The sequence below is a fragment of the Chiloscyllium punctatum genome, chromosome 38 (assembly GCF_047496795.1).
Source record: "Chiloscyllium punctatum isolate Juve2018m chromosome 38, sChiPun1.3, whole genome shotgun sequence".
Lineage (NCBI taxonomy): Eukaryota > Metazoa > Chordata > Chondrichthyes > Orectolobiformes > Hemiscylliidae > Chiloscyllium > Chiloscyllium punctatum.
In genome coordinates this window covers 39,225,708-39,248,320 of record NC_092776.1, presented here as the reverse complement: position 1 = coordinate 39,248,320, position 22,613 = coordinate 39,225,708, and the positions used below count along the sequence as shown (strand labels likewise).

Genomic DNA, 22,613 nt, shown 5'->3' with positions numbered 1-22,613 from the left:
CTTTGGGCTGGTCGTGTTCAATGTGTGCAGGCTTTGACCAGACCATGTTCCAGTTGCCACTGAGACCTCCGAGATCCCAAATCTTCATCCCGGTTTGAGATTGTTCCCCCCCGCCTCTCTATAAATGCAACGCTGCTGGATAAATAAAAGTCCCAATCGTCTCCACGATATAAATGGGATAGTCACTCATCCCTCCAATTGAGTTCGCTTGTGCAAAAACAAAATACTCGATTGCTTCCTCCCGCTTTCCCTTGCAAGCCGTGACAGCGGTGGTCAGTTTCAATGATTGACTGGATCGGCGGCCAATGGAGCTAAGGGATCCCCAGAGTGGCCGGCAGGGTAGCCAATAGTGGCGGCGGAGGGGCGGGATCTAGTGGATTCCCAGCACGTCGCACTTTGTAAGCTGGTACAATGGGGTAAACCGGGTGAGAGTAGGCTGGCAGTGTGTGTGTGTGTGTGTGTGTGTGAGGAGCAAGGCAATCACAGCAGCTCCCAGCCATTGTCTTTCGCTCTTGGATCTTCGCCGTAATTTAAAAGAAAATTGAGCCATTTCCCAGCTTGATATTGTCAGGAAGGAGAGGATTTTTGTTTTGGGGGGTGGGAGTGTGGATGAGGTGGAAACACAAACAGCATCTGAACTCCTCGTTTGCCCGCGATGTACCAGTGCCGGTGGTGTGGGAATAAGCTAGCGGGCTGCTTCCAAAGCCACCATCCGTGTGCCCAGTTCTCCAGCTAGTAGTGTTCCACTCAGCGACCACCCCCTCCCCCCCCAACCACCTCTCCCAACACCAACCCCCTTCCCAACACCGTTCAGAGACTCCACAACCTTTACACAGGCTGCAGACTGGGAAGCCGCACGTTATGGCCGTGAGATTGAAGTGACAGCAGGGAGATGCTCGCGTCCACAGCCCTCCTCGTGTCGAACCAACTAAGGAATGCCAGCGGCTCGCCTCCTCAAAGGTCTTAGAGGTGAGAGAGGATGGGAGCGAACAGTTCTTCAAAGCGGCCGGTTTTTGATGAGAAGGAGGGCGGTAAGCACCGAACCGTTTCTGCTTTTTTTCTGTCGTACCGGGGGCAGGTTAATCTCCATTTATGTCTACCTGTAATGAACTAATTCTAGTCAATGCAATAAAACCAATGTAAATAACTTTTTATGGGGGGGGGGGGGTGTGCTCATGATTAAGGGGGAGTTTTTCATATCTATTTAGAAAGTTTTATTTCGCTTCTCAGTGGTCAGTTCAACTTCCACTTATTTAGAACAACAAACAGAATAAATGGAAACAACAAATGAACTGTTACGGACAATGTTGTGTCAAATTTTGCGTATTCATCACTGAAACCTCCAAGAAGAATCCAAATACAGCACCACAAGAAATACATTAGTCACGGGTTCAATCTCTCTCTCTCTCTCTTATATATGTTATTCAATTTTGAACCAGATACAGATCCGGAGCTCTGATCCTGTATTACCTTAAGCAGACTTACTGCGCTCTGAACAACATGATTACATTGATGCCTAATTGGATTTGTCAGTAATATGGATAATACCATAATGGGTGCTTCTTTAATGTTGCAGCATATTTTCTGCCAGATCCTTCCTGATGTAGTGGATGCTAATCTGCACACAAAGCTGTTAGCGAAGGGAAAAAAAACCCACAATACTATCATTGCAATGTGCAATTTCACGATGTATGCATTTTAGAGAGGCTAAAAACTTTTTAATCCCTGCTTGGCTTTCGTCTATGAAAAAATAATGAACTTTCAACATGTTTCAGCATAGCGCCTGAGACATGTTTGAAAACAATGTTTGTGAAGCAGTAACATTTCTGGAAAGGTGACTTGCACGTGCACTAGAGACAAATGCCTCGTCAGAACTCATTAAAGTTTGCCTGATAAAACGTCCGATTGGGTAACAGCGATAAAGCTGCATTCCAACATAATCACACTGTGTGGTTTATCCTATGTAGTCTATTTTCTGAAGACATATCTTTGCTTTGTGGTCGTAAAAGTTGCACTATATTGTCAATTTCCTCAAGTAGTCTCACTTTCCTACAAATCTGCCATCACTTCTGTCTGGAAGAAAAGTAACTGGTGCGTATCCTTGAAACCTATCTTGACATCTTTCCTTTCTTAAATCCTTGAACCTACTGCCTCCGAAAACCGTGTGGATTTGTTTTTCAGAAGTCCATGTTTGAAACCTTCCAATCAGGTCCAAAGTGGCTTTTATCAAAATCACAAATAATATCCTATATTACAGTGTCACAAGGAAACTATTCCCCCTTGTCCTATCTGAGTCCTGGAGGGGCTTCCTTTAACATCCAGCCACATGGGACTGCATGCAGCAACTCTGTTCACAGCAGTGAGAGAAGCTGATAGAGGAACAAATATTGGACAGAACATGGGATGAATTCCTGTATTCTCCCTAAAAGTCATAGCATGGTTATAGCACAGAAGGAGACTATTTGGTCCTTTCTGTCTGTACCATCTCTCAGCAAGAACAATTCAGCTGGACCTAATCCCTCACACTTTCTCCATAGTCTTGCAATTCTGTTCTGTTCAGATGATTGTATAATGCTCTCTCAAAAGCCATGCTTGAATCTGCCTCTACCATACTCTTGGCAGTATGTTGCAGTACCACTCTCTGCATTAAAAAAAAACCTCATGTTGCCATTGCTTCTTTTGTCAATCCCCTTAAATACATGCCCTCTTGTTCTCACACCTTCTGTCAATGGCAACCTTTTCAAAACATCTCTATAAACCCCCCTCATCTTCTTTTCTGTCTCTATCTAAGTCCCTCATGCATTAAATCAATCTCATTAATCTTTTCTGTACCCTCTGTGATGCCTTCACATCCGTAAAACTGATCTCATCTGAAAGAAGACATTTAGGGGTGGCACGGTGGTTCAGTGGTTAGCATTGCTGCCACACAGCACCAGGGACCTCGGTTCGATTTTTGCTTGTCTGTGTGGAGTTTGCACATTCTCCCCGTGTCTGTGTGGATTTCCTCCGGGTTCTCCGGTTTCCTCCCACAATCCAAAGATATGCAGTTCAGGTGCATTGGCCATGCTAAATTGCCTACAGTGTTAGGTGCGTTAGTCAGGGGTAAATATCGGGTAGGGGAATGGGTCTGGGTGGGCATCTCTTCAGAGGGGCAGTGTGGACTTGTTGGGCCGAAGGGCCTGTTTCCATACTGTAGAGAATCTAATCTCCAACAGTGCAGCATTTCTTTACTATTGTAACGATGAGTGATAATCCCTTTCCTAGCTACTAATTCTATTCCTCCTCTTGGTGACTGTCTGCAGCTGAACCAGGCTCTTCAAAAACCTAATATCATACTTGATCCCAAACTGAGTTCATGAACATACATCAATGCCCATGCTAAGACTTTCTATTCCACCTTTGTAACATCCTTCAATGCTGTCCCTGCCTTAGCTGCTTTGCTGGTGAAAACTTTAATAGCCTTTATTATCTTTAGATGTCACTAGACACCCCGATCAGTGTCCCTTATCCTGCCCTCTGCAAACGTGAGATTAGCTAAAACTCTGCAAATGTGACTAACATAATCAGTACTAACAGTATAAGTTGCTTATCAATGATTGGTTGGGTTTTTGCATTTTAAGGGAAGTTTGCTTTATTGAAAGAATGGTCCACAATTATGTTTTTTACAAGATTGAAAATGGCTAACAAAATAATCATTTAAAAAGCAGTCACCTAGAGCCAGTAGCACCTTGTGGAGATGTGAATTATCCATTAGGGGAACAATGCAAAATGGGCAAAACCAGTAATTTCAATTCATGTAGGGACCAGTAACCTTTAACTAAAAGAAATCCCCACGTGCTGATGGAAAAAAAAACTACTGGACAAACATTTACATTTCACTGTCACAAATTTTAATGGTCACAATATTGATCAAACACTAGTTAAAAGATGAAGGATATTTAAAATGGAAAGGTTTCACTTTAAGCACTTAATACAACAAAAAAAGCTTTGCAGAGAGTCTGGAAGGTTTTGAAAGCCAACTAAAGATCAATTAGGAAATAGTAAAAGGTGAAAATAAACAAGAAGGTCAAATTAGCAAGTAGTATGAAAATAGATAGTAGGTGCTCCTTTAAATATAGAAAAAGGTGGAGCGAGGCCGAATTTAACATAGCACTTTCGAGAATGAGACTGGAGAAATAATAAGGGGGAAGCAGGGAATTGTTAAAATTCCATTGATGCTAAAGAGTACCAGGGAGGAATTGAGTACCATCATCATTACAAGAGAAGTAGAATTAGGCAAAACAATGGGGATAAAGGAGGTAAGTTCCTTGGCCCTGATGGCTTGCATCCTAGGATCCTACAGAGATAGGAATGCATTGGTAGTAATTTTCCAAAAATCCTTGAATTCTGGAGAATTACCTTCAGATTGAAAAACTATTAATGTGACACCGTTTCTCAAAAAGAGAGGAAGGCAAAAAGCAATTAAGTACAGGTCGATTAGCCTATCATATAATGTTGATAAATATTGGAATCAATTACGAAGGAAGTAATAGCAAAACATTTAGAAAATCATAATTTAATCAAGCATAGTCAGCATGGTTTCATGAAAGGGAAATTGTGTCTGACTAATTTGAGTTTTTTGAGGAAGTTAGCAATCAGAGTGGGATAGCCAGAAACCAGTTGATATATTATATTTTAACTTCCAGAAGGCATTTGACAAGGTACTTCACGAAAGATTAAGTCATAAGAACTCACAGTGTTGGAGGTAGCATATTGGCATGGGTAGAGAATTGGCTAATGGCCTGGAAACAGTGAGTGGGGATAGAGGGTTCTTTTTCAGATTGGTGAACCATAATCAGTGGAGTTCCACAGGGATTAATGCTGGGACTGCATCTGTTTACAAAATATGTTAATCACTTGGAGGAAGGAAATGTATATACTCCAGCTAAATTTGCACACGACTCAAACTTTGGTGAAAAGACAGGTGCGAGATGGATACAAACTATTTACGGAGAGATACTAACTGGTTAAGTTACAGTTGTTCATTTTGGAAGGGAGAACAAAACAATAAAATATTATGTAAATGGAGAAAAACTGTAGAAAGCTGCAAAATAAAGGTACTTGGGGTCGTTATGCACAAAACACAGAAAGCTGACACACAGATGCAGCAGGTAATCAGGTAATCAGGCTAATGGAATATTGGCCCTTATTTCAAGGAGTATCAAAGTAGTAATGTCTTACTGAAACTGTACAAAGTGCTGGTGAGACTTTATGAGGAGCACTGTGAGCAGTTTTGGTACGCTTATTTAAGGAAAGATATCTTTGCATTGGAATTACTTCAGAGATGCTTTGCTAGGATGATCCTGGGGTAGAGGGATTGTCTTATGAGCAAAGGCTAAACAGGTTGGGACTCTACTCATTGAAGTTGAAGAATTAAGGTGAACTGATTGAACATATAGGCTTCTTAAGGGGCTTGACAGGATGAATTCTGGGAGACTGTTACCCGTTGTGGGACAGTCTAGTACCGGAAAGCACACCAACAAGTATCAGAAAACCTACTCAAGGAAAGATGACACTTCATTGGAGGAGATTCAGGAAAAGTTCATGAGGATGATCCCTGGTGTTTTTGGATTTGTTGTAAGTTTGTGGATGACACAAAAATGAATGGGAAGACAATTAGTGAGGATGAGGTAGAGTCTAGAGAGGTACATAGACAGGATAAGTTAGTGGGCAGAAGTTGATGGATGGAATATAATGTGGGAAAATGTGAATATATGAATTTTGGCAAGAAAAATAGAAGAGCTGAATAATATTTTATGGGGAGCCACTGCAAAAAGTCACTTGGGAGTTCTTGTGCAAGAATCAGAAGGTTGCATCCAAGTTTAGTGGTAACCAGGGAAGGCAACTGGACTGTTGACCTTTATTTCAAAAGGAATGGAATGTAAAAACAGGGAAATCTTGCTAAAACTGTAGAATGCCACAACTGTTAAACCATAACTGTTATACTTTGAATAGTTGTGGTCCCACTACCTAAGAAAGACAGCCCGGCACTGGAGCAGTTCAGAGAAGATTCACAAGGTTTATTCTGGGAGTGGAGGCATTGTCTGAGAAGGAGAGGTTGAGTCAGTTAATAAGACCAGAGGACCAGAAGAAATAGCAACAGACTAGGCCATCTGGCTCCTTGATGACATCCCTTATGTCCACTTTTCTGCATTATCCCTGTTGCCCTTTATTCCCCTATTGGTCAAAAATCCATTTATCTTAGCCTTAAATACACACAAGGAACTTTCCCCCACAGCTCTCTTTGGCAAGGAGTTCCAAAGACTCTCAACCTTAAGAGAAGAAATTTCAGTATTTCAATCAGATCACCTCTCATTCTTCTAAACTCCAGTAAGTAGAGTTCTAACCTGTTTAGTTAGCCTTTGCTCGTAAGACAATCCTTGCACTGGCGATCATCCTAATCTGAACTGCCTCCAATGAAATGCTAACTTTCCTTAAATGGGTTGGGTGATACTTGTTTAGAAAAATAAGAGGAATCCGTATTGAAAGCTATTTGACTCTTAGATGGCTTGAAAGAAAAGATACAGAGAGGTTGTTTCTCCTTGTGGGAAAGAATTGGGACAGGAGAGCATATTCTCAGTGTAAGGGGTCACCCATTTAAGAAAGAGGTGAAGAAGTATTTCCTCTCTAAGGGTTGTTAATCTGTGGAGTTCTCTACTCCAAATGGCTGTTTAGGCTTCATCATTAAGTTTTTATTTAAGGCAGAGATAGACTTTTAATCAGTAAAGGAATCAAGGGTTATGGTGCAAAAGTAGAAAAATGGAGTTAAGGATTATCAGGTCTTCAAAATGATTTCATTGAATGGCAGAGTAGACTCAGTGGCTGTCAAAGCTACTTCTGCTCCTATGTTTTATAGTCCTGTATTTTCAAGTGCTTGTGTTACTTCCTGCAGAAATGTGGCACTGTGTGCAATCTCACAGTCTTTCCAAATCAGCCTGGGTAATGTCGGATTTCTCACTTCACACTGAATCGTTTCAGTCTCTGAGTTAGATTCTTCAGCAGCAGTGTTCCATCTGAAGTCGCCACACATGCTTCATACTGATAAAGTGCAAAACGATAAATACCTCATGGAGTGGTAGGCTTTGATTTCCAATGTTCTTCCCAAGAGAGTTGTAGCCAATGCTTGAAGGACTTGGTATGGGTATTGAAGGTAGACAATGTAACACAGTATGCGGAATAATGGCATAGGGACAAAGAACAGTTACCTGGGTTGTCACGATATAAAAACACAGCTAAAGCCATCTAAAAATAGATTCGGCATCCCTGACTGGTTTACAGATTTTAGCTGAAGTTAATCTTTGGCAAAGGAGTTAAAGGTGGAATTTCCTGCAAAAACTACGAAGGAAGTGTAATTAGCATGCTCACACATCATTTGGGATTCATGGAAATACAAGAGACACCAGGTATTCCAAGTAGTGAGCTACCAGAGTTAGTAATGATTCTGTTCTGGTTAAAGCAGTTTGAACATTAAAAAGAAATGAGGCAGTTAGAATTTGAATTGCAAAGAATCGGAAATGGAGTTTGAATTGAAAGGATGGAAAGCAAATTAGGAGTTAACAGTTTAAGCTTGAACTTCAGAAAGAGGAAAAAGAAAATAGCGAAAACACCTAAAAGCCTGAATTTAGAGGTCGAGGAGTGAGAAAAGGCTAACGAGGGAGATTAAAAACAAAGAATTTTAGCAGAAAACATTGGAATTTTTAATTAAATGACGTCAGTCCAGAGGAAGTCCTGATGAGGAATAGTCTAGCTGTAACCTGAGGTCCAGTAAGGAAATGTTTGAACTTGTACAGACCCTAATGACATTTGAGAAATCCTTTTCTTGTTCAAAAAAGTAGGTAAACAAATGAAGTAGCCAAAGAAAAGCTGGCCAGTGCTGGTACAGAGCAGGTTGGCGAGTGGAGCCCGTGAGATATATGCATCCTTGTCAGAAGAGTTTTTGATGGATTCTGGGGCAGTAAAAAGACTATCCTGGGTGTACATCAGTTAGTTTCTGAAGCATATGGACAATCTTTTCAAAACATAAGGAAACTGCCTGGCCAGAGCTAGACTGAATTTGAAAAAGTGAAGAAGCATAATTTTGGACATCATTGGGAATATATACTATGTGTGAAACTCTGAAAAGTTATTCTCTCGAAGAATTCAAAAATGTGAAAAACTAAAATGTGAACATCTCTAGTAATTAGAAGGTTGCACCAGCTAGAGGGGCAGCAGAGATGGCTGATGATTTTGAACTGATCCAATAAATTAAGCATTTTTCCTGTCTTCAATATGAATCCGAGAAAGTGGGAGACTAGAATTTTAAAAATGGACAGCTGGAAATTCCCTAGGTATTCTCTCTCAAGTAAGAATTGAGTGCCAAAGTGTTTCCATTGTAACAAAGTGAGACACCTTTATTTAGATTGCTAGAAGTTGTATGGGGAGCTCATGGGGCTTACTGGAGTTGTAACAATGAATCCGGAAGAGGAGCTCAGAAAGAAAATACCATTGAGCAAACTGTGGCTTTAAAGACACAACTAGGAGACCGTACATAAATATTGTGGTGAGTTTAGGAAAGGTGGATAAGTTTCATGAGAATATAAAGAATTTCCATCAAAAGGAAATGTCACCTCCTTTTCATTAAGTAGCGTGATTAAGCACACAACTGTATTAAGTTACACAGGAACTATGCAAACCTTTTTGCTGGAGAAAGACAAATGTCCCCCAGAGACTCCATTGCAAGCCAAAGTTTTAATAAATAAAGTAAGTGGAGAAAGTATACCAGTTATTTTGCATAAAGTGCAATAAGAATGTGACTTAATGTCTGGAACAGTCACAATTGGAATTGTTCAGACATTACTAGTGGAGAGGTTTAACTTACTCCTGCGAGTAAATAAGCTGGAACAAAGCTTCGGCATAAACACAGACAGTCTGAGTGAATTCAAAAAGACAAAATAGTGACAAGAACAAGTCCCATATGTTTTTCCATAATACATAGTGACTAGAGCAACGGCTAAGCAAAGCCCATCACCAGAGTTCAAAGTGATACCGCAAGCAGGTGTTAGAGGAGTTGAGCCATTTTTTTAAAGATGAGGAAATTCAAAAGAAGTGTTTAGTAAGTCTTCTTGAGTTGAAACACAACAAGAAGATCTATGGTTAAGCAAGTCAGTACAATCAGTGATCACTGAAGCTGTAGTGGAAGCTGAAGTTGTTCTAGATTGTTATGTTATAATGGGAGTTCTGGTGATGAAGAGAAGATATCCACACAGATGTGCAGATGAAAAATGAACAACTGTTCATCACATTGTGGTACCGCCCAGATATCGTAAAGAGATATTATGGGTAGCATATGAAATTCCAATGGCAAGTAATGGGAATATACAAAACTCAAGCATTGTTAAGCAGGCATTAATAATGGCTAGATCTTCATAGGGGTGTAGTGCACTTCTCTAAAATATACTTTATGTATCATGTGGGAAAACCTCAACATAAGATCAAACTGTTAGTGCCCTTATCAGTTTTTGAAAACTTATTCAGCAGTGTGATAAAAACACAATACTGCGGATGCTGGAACTTTGAAACAAACACAAAAATATAGCGAAACTCAGCAGGTCTGGTATTAGAGAGAGAGAGAGCTCACGTTTTGAATCTGGTATTACTTTTCTTCAGAACAATTCTGAAAAAGAGTTGTATTGGACTCAAAGTTACCTCTGTTTCGCACTCCACAAATTTGCTGAGTTTCTTCAGCATTCAGTAGTGTTCATAGACTGTTTATGACCATTGGTGAAAATCAAAATGGGATACCACTATATCCGTACAATTATGAATGCGACAAGTTGATTTTCAGAATTTTATTTTCCTTAGGACAATTACTGATGAACAAGTAATGTGAAAACTCAAGTAACTCAATTTTTTATTTGTAATGAGTTACCAGTTAAAATACAGACAGACCAAGGTTTCAACATTGTCTTGAATTTCTCAAGACATAATAAGCAATTTGGGATAAAGTAATTGAGGTCCACTGCATATCATCCACAACAATGGAATATAGAGGGATGCCAAAAGATTCTTAAGCATATTGTTATGAACATTCTCAAGATGCAATAATGGTTTGGATCTCCTCTTATTTTTTACCAGAGATTCCCCAAATAAAATGCAAAAATGATTCCACAAAATAGGTTTAGTCTATTTGAATCAATCTTTGCTATGAGATGAGAGGTACATTAAAATTGGTCATGGAAACATTTTTAAGACCAAAACATCAATCCTCAATGTTAGACGATGTGTCCATATTACAAGAAAGACTCACAGAAGCATGCAATACAACACAGAGACATTGAAATCTTCACAGGCAAGGATTGGGCATTCACACATGCTGAAAGCAGATGATTTCAAACAGGGAATAGAGTGCAAGTATATTTTACCTTTACAGGACAAATCTCAAAAAACAAGGTTCGATCATTCTTCCAAGGTAATTGAAGAGGACAATTAATGTGAATTATTTGATAAATACTCCAGATCGCAGGAAAAAGAATTGGTTAAAACACATAAATATGTTAAAACAATGCCAATTTTGAGAAGAAGATAAAAAGGAGCAAGTATGTCAGATGGTGAGAATTGTCAGGAATGACAGAGACAGTAAGAGTGAGGTCAGAGGAGATTGAACTCCCACTATCGGGTTTGCCAGTATTGAAATAGTGGAACACTTAGACATCATATTTCACACTTTGAGGAGGACAATAGAAAGGTCTACTATGATTGCTTATGAAATTCAAAGAAATCTGTAGAACTACTTTGGGATTTGTCAAACATGATATAGATTTGGGGAATCAGCAGAAATAACACGCTTATCCTATAAACCCAGATATACAAGTTGAAGTAAGGATAGCGATTCAGTTCGTCAGAAAATAACTTGATTGAACCTAGCCAAAGCAGTTGGAGTGCGCCCATACTGTTACTTCCTAAATCTGATATGTCATAGATTCATTGCCATGGAGTCATACAGCATGCAAACAAACATAATCCCAACTAAACTAATCCCACCTGCATGCACCTGGCCTATATCCCTCCAAACATTTCCTATTCATGTACATATTTAAGTGTCTTTTAAATGTTGTAACCGTGCACTCATCCATCACTTCCCCAGGAAGTTCATTTCATACACATGAACCATCCTCTTTGAAAACATTTGCCCTTTGTGTCTTTTTTTAAAGTCTCGCTCCTCTCACCTTATAAATATGCCCCATTCTTGAAAAGCCCTATCCTAGGGAAAATACATCTACCTTTAACCCTATCTGTACCTCTCATGATTTTATAAACCTATATTATGTCACCTCTCAATTTCCTTCACTCCAATAAAAATGAGTCCTAGCCTGTCCAGCTTTTCATTAGAACTTAAACCAAGTCAATTAGATTCTGCATGAATCACATTAAAAGAAAGACAGTAACAAAAATAGATTCATATCTAATTCATTGTAGGACTTTGTTGATAGGATGGCAGTGCTTCATTCCTTACTTTGATTAATTTATTGAAGGTGCACTTACAAGTACAGTACTGTGGATATCAATAGGTATAAAGTGTTGTCAGCTTTTGGTAAATCAAAATGGATTGTTGTAATGTCAAGTCGTAATATTTATATTGAAAAATTCTACTGCCAAATGTTAAACACTTATAAACCCAAGTTGTGTATTTTGTAACTAGTTGTGTGATTTACTTTGATGTATTAATATATTATAATAACTGCAAAGACAACATAGCATAATTTAACTTTATAATATAAAAATTGTTCATTTCACTGGAAAAGGTAAGTAATTTCTGACAAATTATTATGGGTGATGCTGATATTGATTGAAGATAAGAAGTGGTAAGAAATTGTATAAACCTTGTGTAAAGAGTGAATGAGAATTAAAGAATGTAACTTTTAATGTTTTATTGCATGTGTGTCATGTTACATGGTAACGAACCACATTTTGAGAATGATTTTCATCTGCCAAGGATGGAAGCATATTTGGGCAGGTATAGAAACATATATGTATGGATTGTGATCACTGGGAGATGGATATTTCGACTTTGCTGGGTTTGCAAATGATTTGCCATGTAATTGCTTGGAACTGGGATGCATGTTTGCTATAGTATAAAGAATAATATTGTCCACTTGCTATTTACAATAAAACAAATTAGAAAAAAAAAGTGTCCAGCAAAGTTAGAGAGAGGTAAGGGTGAAGTTTTATTGCTTTACTTGTTGAACAAAAATACCTCAAGACCACTCATAGATCTACACTCATCTAGCAACAGGGTCTGAACTGGGGCAATAGGTGTTTTTCAGTACTTACCTAGAATCAGATTCCTGATGAAGGGCTCCTGCCCAAAACATCGATTTTCCTGCTCCTCAGATGCTGCCTGACCTGCTGTGTTTTTCCAGCACCACTCTAATCTTGACTCTGATCTCCAGCATCTGCAGTCCTCACTTTCACCTAGAACCTGTGGGCAATTGCTGAAGAACTTTGTGAGATTCAGCATTATCAATCTCAGTTGGTAAGAGTGAAAATTTGGAACAAAAGGAGCACTCATGTCTTTCAGTGAAGTAGTTTGGAAAAACTTGATAAAGTTTCAAAATATCAGGATTTCTAACATTGCCTCAGCAGAATTTTAAATCTGGGTTTGAAGATTTCCCACCATTCTGCACCAACAGCAATGTGAACTTGTTGATAAGAAACTGAAGGGACTATGAGAGAAAAAGACTTCATTGTATCCTTTGCGATAGACCTCTTGATCCATTGTGTTTTCCCTAACATTTGCACTCATAAATGCAGTGTGTGTTTATGTGAGAGATGTTCTGTCTGTGCATGAATATATGTTTGCAATTAAAGGGGATATAGTTCAATTTGCATTACAGCTTAGTTGATAACTAATTTGCCATTTATTTGAAGAATAAGTTTGCTTGTAATTAAAATTTCAGTACTTACTGAGAACCTGTGGGTAGTTGCTGAACATTTTATTGTTGAAAAACAGGTTAGAACCCAACACACTGCAATTTACTTTCTATTCACTTTTTGCTTCAACTTTTATCCCCAAAACAATCTCAGGTTACATAGCATTTCTTGAAACCTAATGATGAACCAAGAAACCAATTACTTCCTTTCAAAGTTATCCACAGTTTTAGTTTTGGCTTCAAGGAGGCATTGCACAAAAAGCAAATAATGCTTTTCTCAAGTCATAAATTAGATCCACATAAAATATCATTTATTTATTTTTAAATTTGGAAGTTTTAACGATGAACACCTTTACATTGAGTGTATGCTTATACCTTTCTTGTTTTGGGATCAGATCATATGCATTTCTGGAAACTGAGCATAAACCCACATATGTCTGTTTTTTGATCTACAAGGGTAGAACTAAATTTATTTCAGGAACGTATAACATACGCAGGTGTTCAACTTATTATGCTATGTAATTCTGTTGCCTGAATTGAATCTCAAATGAGTTAACCAGTTTTTTGACTGTATCCCTTGGAAACCTCACACACCTAAATTCTGTCAACCACAGTCCTGAAATTCCAATTGAAATTCAACATTCACAACCATTAAGAAGTTGGAGAATTCCAACTTTTCACTACCCTATCTGTGAAAGTATTTTCCTGATTTCACACCAAAATGGCTGAGGTCCAGTTTAAGTCTATGCTTCCTTCTTCACAAATCCTCCTTCAGAGGAAATGGATTCTCTGAGCCAGACTTTCAATTGCCAGTGCAGACAAGGTCAGGTGTGGGCATGCATTATAAATTTCTACATTCAGATGGTGCATCAGTGTTTTTGTTCCTCCAGGACAGATTAAAGAGGCACAGAATTGAATTTTCAATGCTAATAACGGGGATGAGTGAACGGTCAGGGCAGTTTATTGTATAACTGTAAGGGAGCCATTGTTTAAAAAATCTAAAGAACTGCGGATACAAGAAATCAGAAACAAAAACAGAAATTGCGGGAGAATCTCAGGAGGTCTGGCAGCATCTGCGGAGAGAAAGTAGAGTTAATGTTTTGGGTTCAGTGACCTTTCTATAGAACGGTGATGTTCAATGCCAGACCTGCTAAGACTCTCCTGCAATTTCTGTTTTTGTGCCATTATGTATGGTGGCTATTCATCAAAGATCATACATATTTATAAAAGAGTCAAATTGAACTGTCCATGCAATGGCACAAAATTACCACTGCTTAAGCAGAGTGGGTTAGGTACCTGAGTGTGTGTTTGGAACAGTTTGGTGAATCATGAGACTGCTATCCCTCAGCTCTCTGACCCTCAGTGTCTATTCCCTGCATAATTTTCTTACATATCAATTAAAACAACCTCATAACTGTCTAAACTGAAGAGACTAATGCCATGATTATGTAACATCTCCCCATACTTTAATTGTTTTCATTCCTGTGTCACTTGTAAATTTGTGCTGCTCCTGCAAAGCTGCTGTATTCTTCCCGTGGTAGCTAAAACTGAACTCCATGTAAGATAAAGTCTGACCAAACTCGACACAACTGAAGCATAACTTGCTCTTTTTAAATTTACGCTCCTTTGAGATAAAAGTCAAAATTGTATTAATGTTTTTATTACTAGTTATGAGTTCATAACCAATTCCCAATGCTCCTCCACAGCACCTAGTCATTCCACCATTAAGAAGGTCTACTGATTCTTGTACCATGTATCCAAAATGAATGTCTCACGCTTCCCAGAGTTACCTCATCTGTGTTCAACTCACTCAACCTGTCTATGTCCCTTAAAGCTTCCTCTTCCCATAAACATAATCTATTATGTCTCCTCATTGACTGCATCATCTGCAGACTTGTTTAAACAACTGTTTATTCCTCCATCTAAGTTGTTGATATGTCTAATTAAGATATAGAGGCCCCTGTGCTGTTTCCTGAAGAACATCATTTATTATATCATGATCAACATAATAAATTCCATTTATCTCCCTTGTTGAGCACTGATCTAGAACTAATCATCATCCATTCTAAGATTACCTCTAATTTCATATGCTTTTATTTTCTCTCATGGTCTATGTATGGAACCGAAATAAATGTTTATGGAAGTCTATAAATGAACATCCAGTATGTACGTGACTGCTTCAAAACCTTCAACTAGATTTGTGCACTGTGTTATATGCTTCACAAATTTTGATGCACTCTGATCCCTTGCTGAGTCTCTTAAATAACAATATTAAATGATACTGCAAACATTTTGTGCTCAGAGAGCAGTTAAACCATTTTCACTGCTTAACACTTTCATAAACTCATAGACATTTACAATACAGAAGGCGCTCATTCTGTCCATCCTGTCCACACACAACAAAAATCTAACAACACAGTCCCATTTTCCAGCTTTGGTCCATTGCCCTGGAGACTATGGCAATGCAAGTAAACATCTAAACACTGCTTATATGTTAAAAGAGTTTCTAACTCTGCCTTTCAGGCAGCGAGCCCCAGATTCTCACCAGATTCCTGACTGCAAAAGTTCTCCTTAACTCTCCTTTAGGCCTTCTACCTCATATCTTAGATTATGTTCCCTGATTATTAACCCCTTTAGTAAAGATAAATTAGTAAACAATTAAATGACGATATTTACATTTATAACTTGAAAGTATAATAGGATACCATTTATTTATTTATTTCCTCTTATTGCATTCAATGCACCTATTGTTTAAACTGAATTTGACGTATATTGGATTGTGCCATGTGAGGACTGGAATCATCATCATTGGACTGCTGCTACACTTTAACTTCCTTCCTTAGACATCACTCTGCATCTCTTGACAGGTTTTCTGAACCTGGTTTCTCTAGAAATGCAGAGTGCAGAGTCCTTTGGGGAGAGGACCATCAGGTTGCAATAAAGTGAAGACAAGACAATCCACATCCCCTTTTTACCGTATTAATGCTGTGTGGTAAGTTTAACTGGCTCGGTGGCTGAGGTGGCATGGGCTGGGAAGGTTAGTTAGATCAAAGCAAGTCAGATTGGATTGCAGGATGGTTGGATCTTAGCATGGTCAGAAAAGATAGTGGGGGTGGGGGGGAGTCAGGGAGCTTAGATGGCTGAATTGTGGGTAAGTTGGGCGGGTAAGAGGATTTTTTGATGGCATCTGTATGAATGATTGAGGAGTCATTTTTGATATTACCAAGAATTAGACCAGGTTTATTCTGTTTTCCATTTTTTGGGTAACTACATAGATAAGTACTGCACAGCTGTCATGAAGCCATAGAGATATACAATGTGGAAACAGATGCTTCAGTCCAACTCATCCATACCGATCAGACATCCCAATCTCACCTAGTCCCAATTGCCAGCATTTTTCCCATATCCCTCCAAGCCCTTTCTATTCATATACCCATCCAGATGACTTTTAAAGTTGTAATTGTACCAGCCTCCACCTCTGCATGAAAAAATTGCCCCTCAGGTCCCTTTTAAATGTTTCTTGTCTTAACTTAAACTTTTGCCGTCTAGATTTGGACTCCCCTACTCTGGGAAAAATGACCTTGACTATATCCCTGATTCATGCCCCTCATGATTTTATAAACTTCTCGAAGATCACCCCTTAGCCTCCGAGGCTCCAGGAAACAAAGCCCCAACCTATTCAGCGTCTCCCTGAGACTCAAACCCTCCTGTCCCGGCAACATCTTTGTAATCTTTTACGCACCCTCTCAAGTTAATAACATCCTTCCTATCGAAAGGCAATTGGAAATGTACACACTATTCCAAAAGTGTCCTCACCAATGTCCTGTACAGCCACAACATTACATTCCAACTCCTATACACAGTGTTCTGACCAATGAAGGCAAGCATGTCAAACATCTCCTTCACCACCTTGTCTCGCTGCAATTCTACTTTCAAGGGCCGATGCACCTGCACCCTTAGATCTGTGCTCGACAACACTCCCCAGAGCCCTATCATTAAGTGTACAAGTCCCGCCCTGTTTTGCCTGACCAAAATACAACACCTTAAATTTGTCTAAACTAAACTCCATCTGCCACTCCTTGGCCCATTGGCCCATCTGAACAAGGCCCTGTGCTACTCTTCACGATCCAATACACTGCCTATTTTGCAGAGGACTCTGGGGAGTGGGGGGGGGATTTGCCTTTCAGAAGTTCAAATTTCCCAGTCAGTTCCACTGGGATCAGCATGTTGGGGCTTTCACAGGGAACTGATGCACATCTTGGATTTTATATCCTGTGGCAAACCATTCAGAGGTCAGAAGATCTGGGCCAATGATAAAGAATACAATTTTATCATGACTGATACCAGCACTGGGATTAATTCGAAATTTGAAACACTTCTGGCAAGATATGACACAGGCTAGATGCAGTGAAGAATTCTTTATTTTGCCCTATCGGTATACCCTTAACTTAAACATGAAAGACGCACCAGAGTTAAAACTTGCCCTATTTCTCATGCATGTGAAATTGAAAGTCTGAATTTTATGTGAGACTTACAGCCACCAGCCAGAGGAGGCTGCCATTTTGAAAATATCCCAACCAGAGTCATGTTTCCATTGAAATATCCAGCTGAGCACGGTCTGTTGAGCTTGCTAATCTTTCAGTATAACTCAATATAAATATAAGGTAAAGTTAATCTTTGGTGTCCAGGGATTATCCACAGTGCTTTAAATCCAGTGAAGTAATTTTGCATGCAGGCACTATTGTAATGATATTTGAACGTATAACCTGCTTACTCAGCAGCCAGAGTGCAAGACTAATACAAGGTAGTTTGTAAATTCTCATTCTGCAGAACTTGCCTGAGTAGCTCAATATATCTTGATGATCAGTGCCATGAGGAAATGTGAATCTTTGAGCATATGAGGGAATGAATGGATACGGCAGATGAATCAGGGCAAAGGTGAAATGGAGGTTGGAGGTGCACTGAATGAAATTTAAAACTTCTAGCATTTAACACAAAAAGTTTTGTCTCTCTCTTCTATGTTACAGTCCAGTTATATGTTGAGATCTTACACTGATCAACCTCTCTGTGTTTCCACATCTGATTCAAACTTTAGCTGGATGTTCTCTCCGCTATCCTCTAACCTGAAATTGGTGGCAGAGCTACAGTTGGGGAAATTGTTAACTTTGAAAAAGAATTCCAATACCTCATTTTAATAAATAGAACTATGCCAAGTTTCCCACTTCTTGTCAAACAAAACAAACTTTATTGTATATAAGAGACTTAAACAGGATACACAAAACTTGTTATGGTTTGTAATTACATGTTATGCATTTAGGTTTACTTCTACACACAAAAATTCTCTCAAAGGGCAATAACAGGTTTAAAGTTATTTAATTTTGGACAATTTGTAAGTAATCAGCTAATTCTAATTATTACATTATTTTGCAATAAGACAGGCCCAATGTAGTAGATTCTCCCACTTGCTTCAAACCAGGCATTTTCCAGCTTCCCACATAAGGTTCAAATAGAGACTAAGCTTCACCAGTCTTCAATGTGGGTCAGTGATGAAGTTAGTGTTTATTCTGTTTATGGTCAGGTTTGTTATAATTAGTGTTTTCTTTTGTTATCTTTTCTCAGTCAGCTGCAAACCGCATCACATCGACATTGCGACAAATCATGCCAGCGAAACCTGAGATAAATAGAAACATTTTAAAATCACGAGGGATTATAGATATGGTGAATGGCAGTGCCTTTTCCTTGTGGTGGGTGCTATGCTCAAAGTATGCATGCTTAAGGTTGTGATGTATTCTTCTGCCCAGCCTCTGACATGCTTTTGTAGCTACATCATCTAAGTGGCTGGCCCAGTTAAATCTTGATCAGTGGTAACTCCTAATGCTTTTGATTGTAGGTGTTCAATGATGGGAATGCCATCAAGTGTCAAAAGGAGATCATTAAATTCTCTCTTGCTGGAGATGGTTATTGCTTAGCACTTGCATAGCAGGAATGTTTCTTGTCACTTATTTGTCCAAATCTGAATATTTTCCTAGTCTTGCTGTATACCTGCAGAGGCAGCTTCATTATCTGAGAGGTCACAAATGAAATGGAGCATTGTGCAATTATTGGCAAACATCTCCACTTGTGATCGCATGTTGAAGAGATTGATGAAGCAACTGAAGGTGGTTGGACACAAGACACAACCCTGAGGAACTAAAGGGGCTGTTGTGGTGCAGTGGTAGCCTTTCTACTCTGTGCTAGGACCCTCAGGTTCAAGTCCAACCTGCTTCAGAATTAACATCTTTGAACAGGTTGATATGGAAAATATATACCCTGAGGAACTCCTATGTGTTGTCCTGAGGCTGATTGGCCTCCAATGACTGCAAATAGCTTCCTTTGTGTTAGATATTGTGCCAGCTAGTGGGATTTTCCCTCCTGATTCCAATTTACTGGGGATGATGCCACAGTCTGCATGTCCTTTTATATCAACGGTAGTCACTCTTACTTCATCTCTGGAATTTGGCTCTGTTATCCACATTATGATCAAGACAGAAATGAAGACTGGAGCCGAGTGGTCTTGGCAGAACACAAATTGCACCAGTGAGCAGATTATTTATTTTTAAGTGTCATTTGACAATGCTATCAGCAATACCTTCTATCACTTTGCTGGTGATTGACAGTAGGTCAACGTGTTAGCAATTGGCCAGATTGTGAACAGGGCCAGCTTGAGTATTTTTCCACATTGTTGAGTGGATGCCAGTATCGTAGCTCTAGTGGAACAGCTTGGCTTGAGGTGTAACTAGTTCTGGAGCACAAGTCTTCAGTATGACAGATGGTACGTTGTCAGGGCCCATAGCCTTTACTGTACCTGGTTTGCTCAGCCTGCTTTTTATATCATAGAATCATAGAGTTTTACAGTACAGAAAAAAGCCCTTGGCACATTGAGTCTGCACTGATTGAAGATAGCCACCTGAACATTCTAATCCATTTTCCAGCACTTGGCCCACAGCTTATATGTCATGGGAATGTAAGTGCACATCTACAAAATTCTTAAATGTTATGAGTTTTCTGCCTCTTCCACCCTTTCGGGCAGTGATTCCCACCACCCTCTTGGTGAAAATGCTTTTCCTTACATCTCCTCTAAACCTCCTGCCCCTGACATTAAATCTATGCCCCGGTCATTGCTTCCTCCATCAAAGGAAAGGTTCCTTCCTGTCGACTTGTCTACACCCTTCATAATTTTGGAGAAAGGGAAGACTGCAGATGCTGGAAACCAGAGTTGAAAAATGTGGTGCTGGAAAAACCACATTTTTCAATCCCTCATAATTTTGCCCACTCAATCATGTCCCCTCTCAGTTTCCTCTGCTCAAAGGCAAATTGCCTCAGTCTGATAATTTCTCTTCATAACTAAAACTCTTCAGCCCAGGTAACATCCTGGTAAACCTCCTTTGCACCCTCTCCATTACAACCACATGCCTCATATAATGTAGATTCTGGAACTGCTCATATTAGCTGTGGCCTTATCGATGTTTTATACAGCTTAGCATCACCTCCTTGCTCTTCCACTCTATGTCTTAGCTAATAAATTTGTGTCCCACATGCCTTCCTAGCCTCTCTATGAACCTGCCCTGCTGCCTTAAGCATCCCTTGGGCCTGTACACCAAAGCCTGTCTGATCCTTGGTACTTCCCATGGTCCAAGCATTCATCATGTATTCCCTTGCCATCTGTGTCCTGCCCAAGTGCATCATCTTACACTTATCTGGATTAAAATCCATTTGCCATTGATCAACCTATCTGACTAGCTAGTCTATATCATCCTTAGATATAATCTAAGGTTATCCTCCTCGCTATTTATCACCCCACCAATGTTCATAGCATCATGAATTTACTTATCAACCCTCCTACATTCAAGTCTAAATTGTTTATATATACCATAAGCATCATATACAGTGAATCAAATTTACTCAATACAGACAGTGTGTTGCTGGATATCTGAGGAGGAAGTCGAGATGAGTCATCTGCAGATGACTGGCTGCAGACGACTGCAAATATTGTATTTACACCAACAATTAGGGAAATAACTGTGTGTAATGGATGTGCAAGAAAAAGAGAGGAATGAAATTTTATGCGTGATGTCATCTGGAAGGTAGTCCATATTGAACTGTATTTGCTATAAACCCTGTACTAACCTATGATCAGGAAATTATCAGGAAATGTTTACATTATTCTTTTAATGCCCATATTGATTGTGTTTATCATAAATTCAGCATTGACCTAACGTATGCCCATAAGGAACGCTACTTGCTGATATCAGAAACATCCATTTACTTTAACTACACTGTGTGTGCATTTGCTATGCTTGAATGTTTGTATTGTTATTTAGACTCCATGCTCATGAAAATTCTACAAAAGAAATCCATTTGTTGATGAGGATACAAACAGACAAATAAGGAACACGAGCAGGCCAGTTGACTCTTTGAGCTTGCTCTGCCATTGAATAAGATCATGGCTGATCTGATTTCTAACCTCAGCTCTACAGCCCTGCATATTCTTGATTATCTTGCATTCCCTTGATAATCAAGAATCTAGCTACTTTTGCCTTAAAAATATTTAAAGAATTTGCATCCCATATCTTTTGAAGAAGGGAATTTCAAAGACTCTCAACCCTCTAAGAGAAAAAAATGCTTTCTCATCTTGGACATGTGCTTATTTTTAAACTATGACCTGAGTTCTAGATTCTTCACTCAATAAAGTCACGCCAGGACCTTGTATGTTTCAATTCATTCTCTACAATTGATGGGGGAATGTGTTGGCTACTGATATTATTGTTGAGAGTGTGGTGCTGGAAAAGCACAGCAGGTCAGGCTTTTGCCTGAAATATCGATTCTCCTGCTCCTCAGGTACTGCCTGACCTGCTGTGCTTTTCCAGCAGCACACTCTCAATTCTGATGTTCAGTCCTCACTTTCTCCTAGTGACATTACCGCTAGACTATTAATCCAGAAACTCAGTTAATGTTCTGGGGACCTGTGTTTGAATCCCGTCACAGCAGATAGTGGAATTTGAATTCAAGTTAACAAAATAAAATCTAGAATTACGACTGTACTGATGACCATGCAACCATTGTTCGTTGTCAGGAAAAACCATTTGGTTCACTAATGTCCTTCAGGGAAGGAAATCTGTCATCTTCACCTGATATGGCTTACATGTGACTCCAGATCCACAGCATTTTGGTTGACTCTCAACTGCTCTATGAAAAGGCCTGGCAAGCCACTCAGTTCAAGGGCAGCCATAAATGCTGCCCAGTCAGTGAAATCGATGTCATGTGAGTGAATAAAAAAAATTAAGTCATCTCTGACTGTCCTAAATTCCAGAGGATACTAGCCTAGCCTGTCTAGTCTTTCCTCATAAAGCAATGCATTGCTTCCAGGCATTTGTCTAGTAAACATTCTCTGAACTGTATCCTTCCAGAAGTATGGTGATCAGCGTTGTACACCAGCTGTGGTCTCACCAATGTGCTGCATAACTCTCTTCTCTCGAATTCAATTCTCCTCACAATAAAAAATAAAATTCAATAGCTTTCCTAATTACTTGCTATACCTGTACAATAATCTTCTGCAATTCATGCATAAGTACATCCAGGTCTCTCAGCATCTCAGAGCTCTGCAACTTCTCACCATTTAGACAACAT

The 22,613-nt window shown here is 39.3% G+C and overlaps 1 protein-coding gene across 4 annotated transcripts in view; it reads left to right on the top strand.

Annotated features, from left to right (window-relative positions):
* Positions 1–395: 395 nt before the first annotated feature.
* Positions 396–22,613, top strand: part of LOC140463540 (serine/threonine-protein kinase 32C) — a 348,144-nt gene continuing 325,926 nt past the window's right edge. For 2 of the 4 annotated variants that reach the window (XM_072557666.1, XM_072557667.1), the window contains exon 1: positions 397–1,031. In XM_072557666.1, the coding sequence (XP_072413767.1) occupies positions 980–1,031 (52 nt within the window). In that variant the 5' untranslated portion in view covers positions 397–979. Of the gene's footprint in view, positions 1,032–22,613 lie in introns of all 4 variants that reach the window. The other 2 variants (XM_072557665.1, XM_072557664.1) reach the window with 2 other exon arrangements.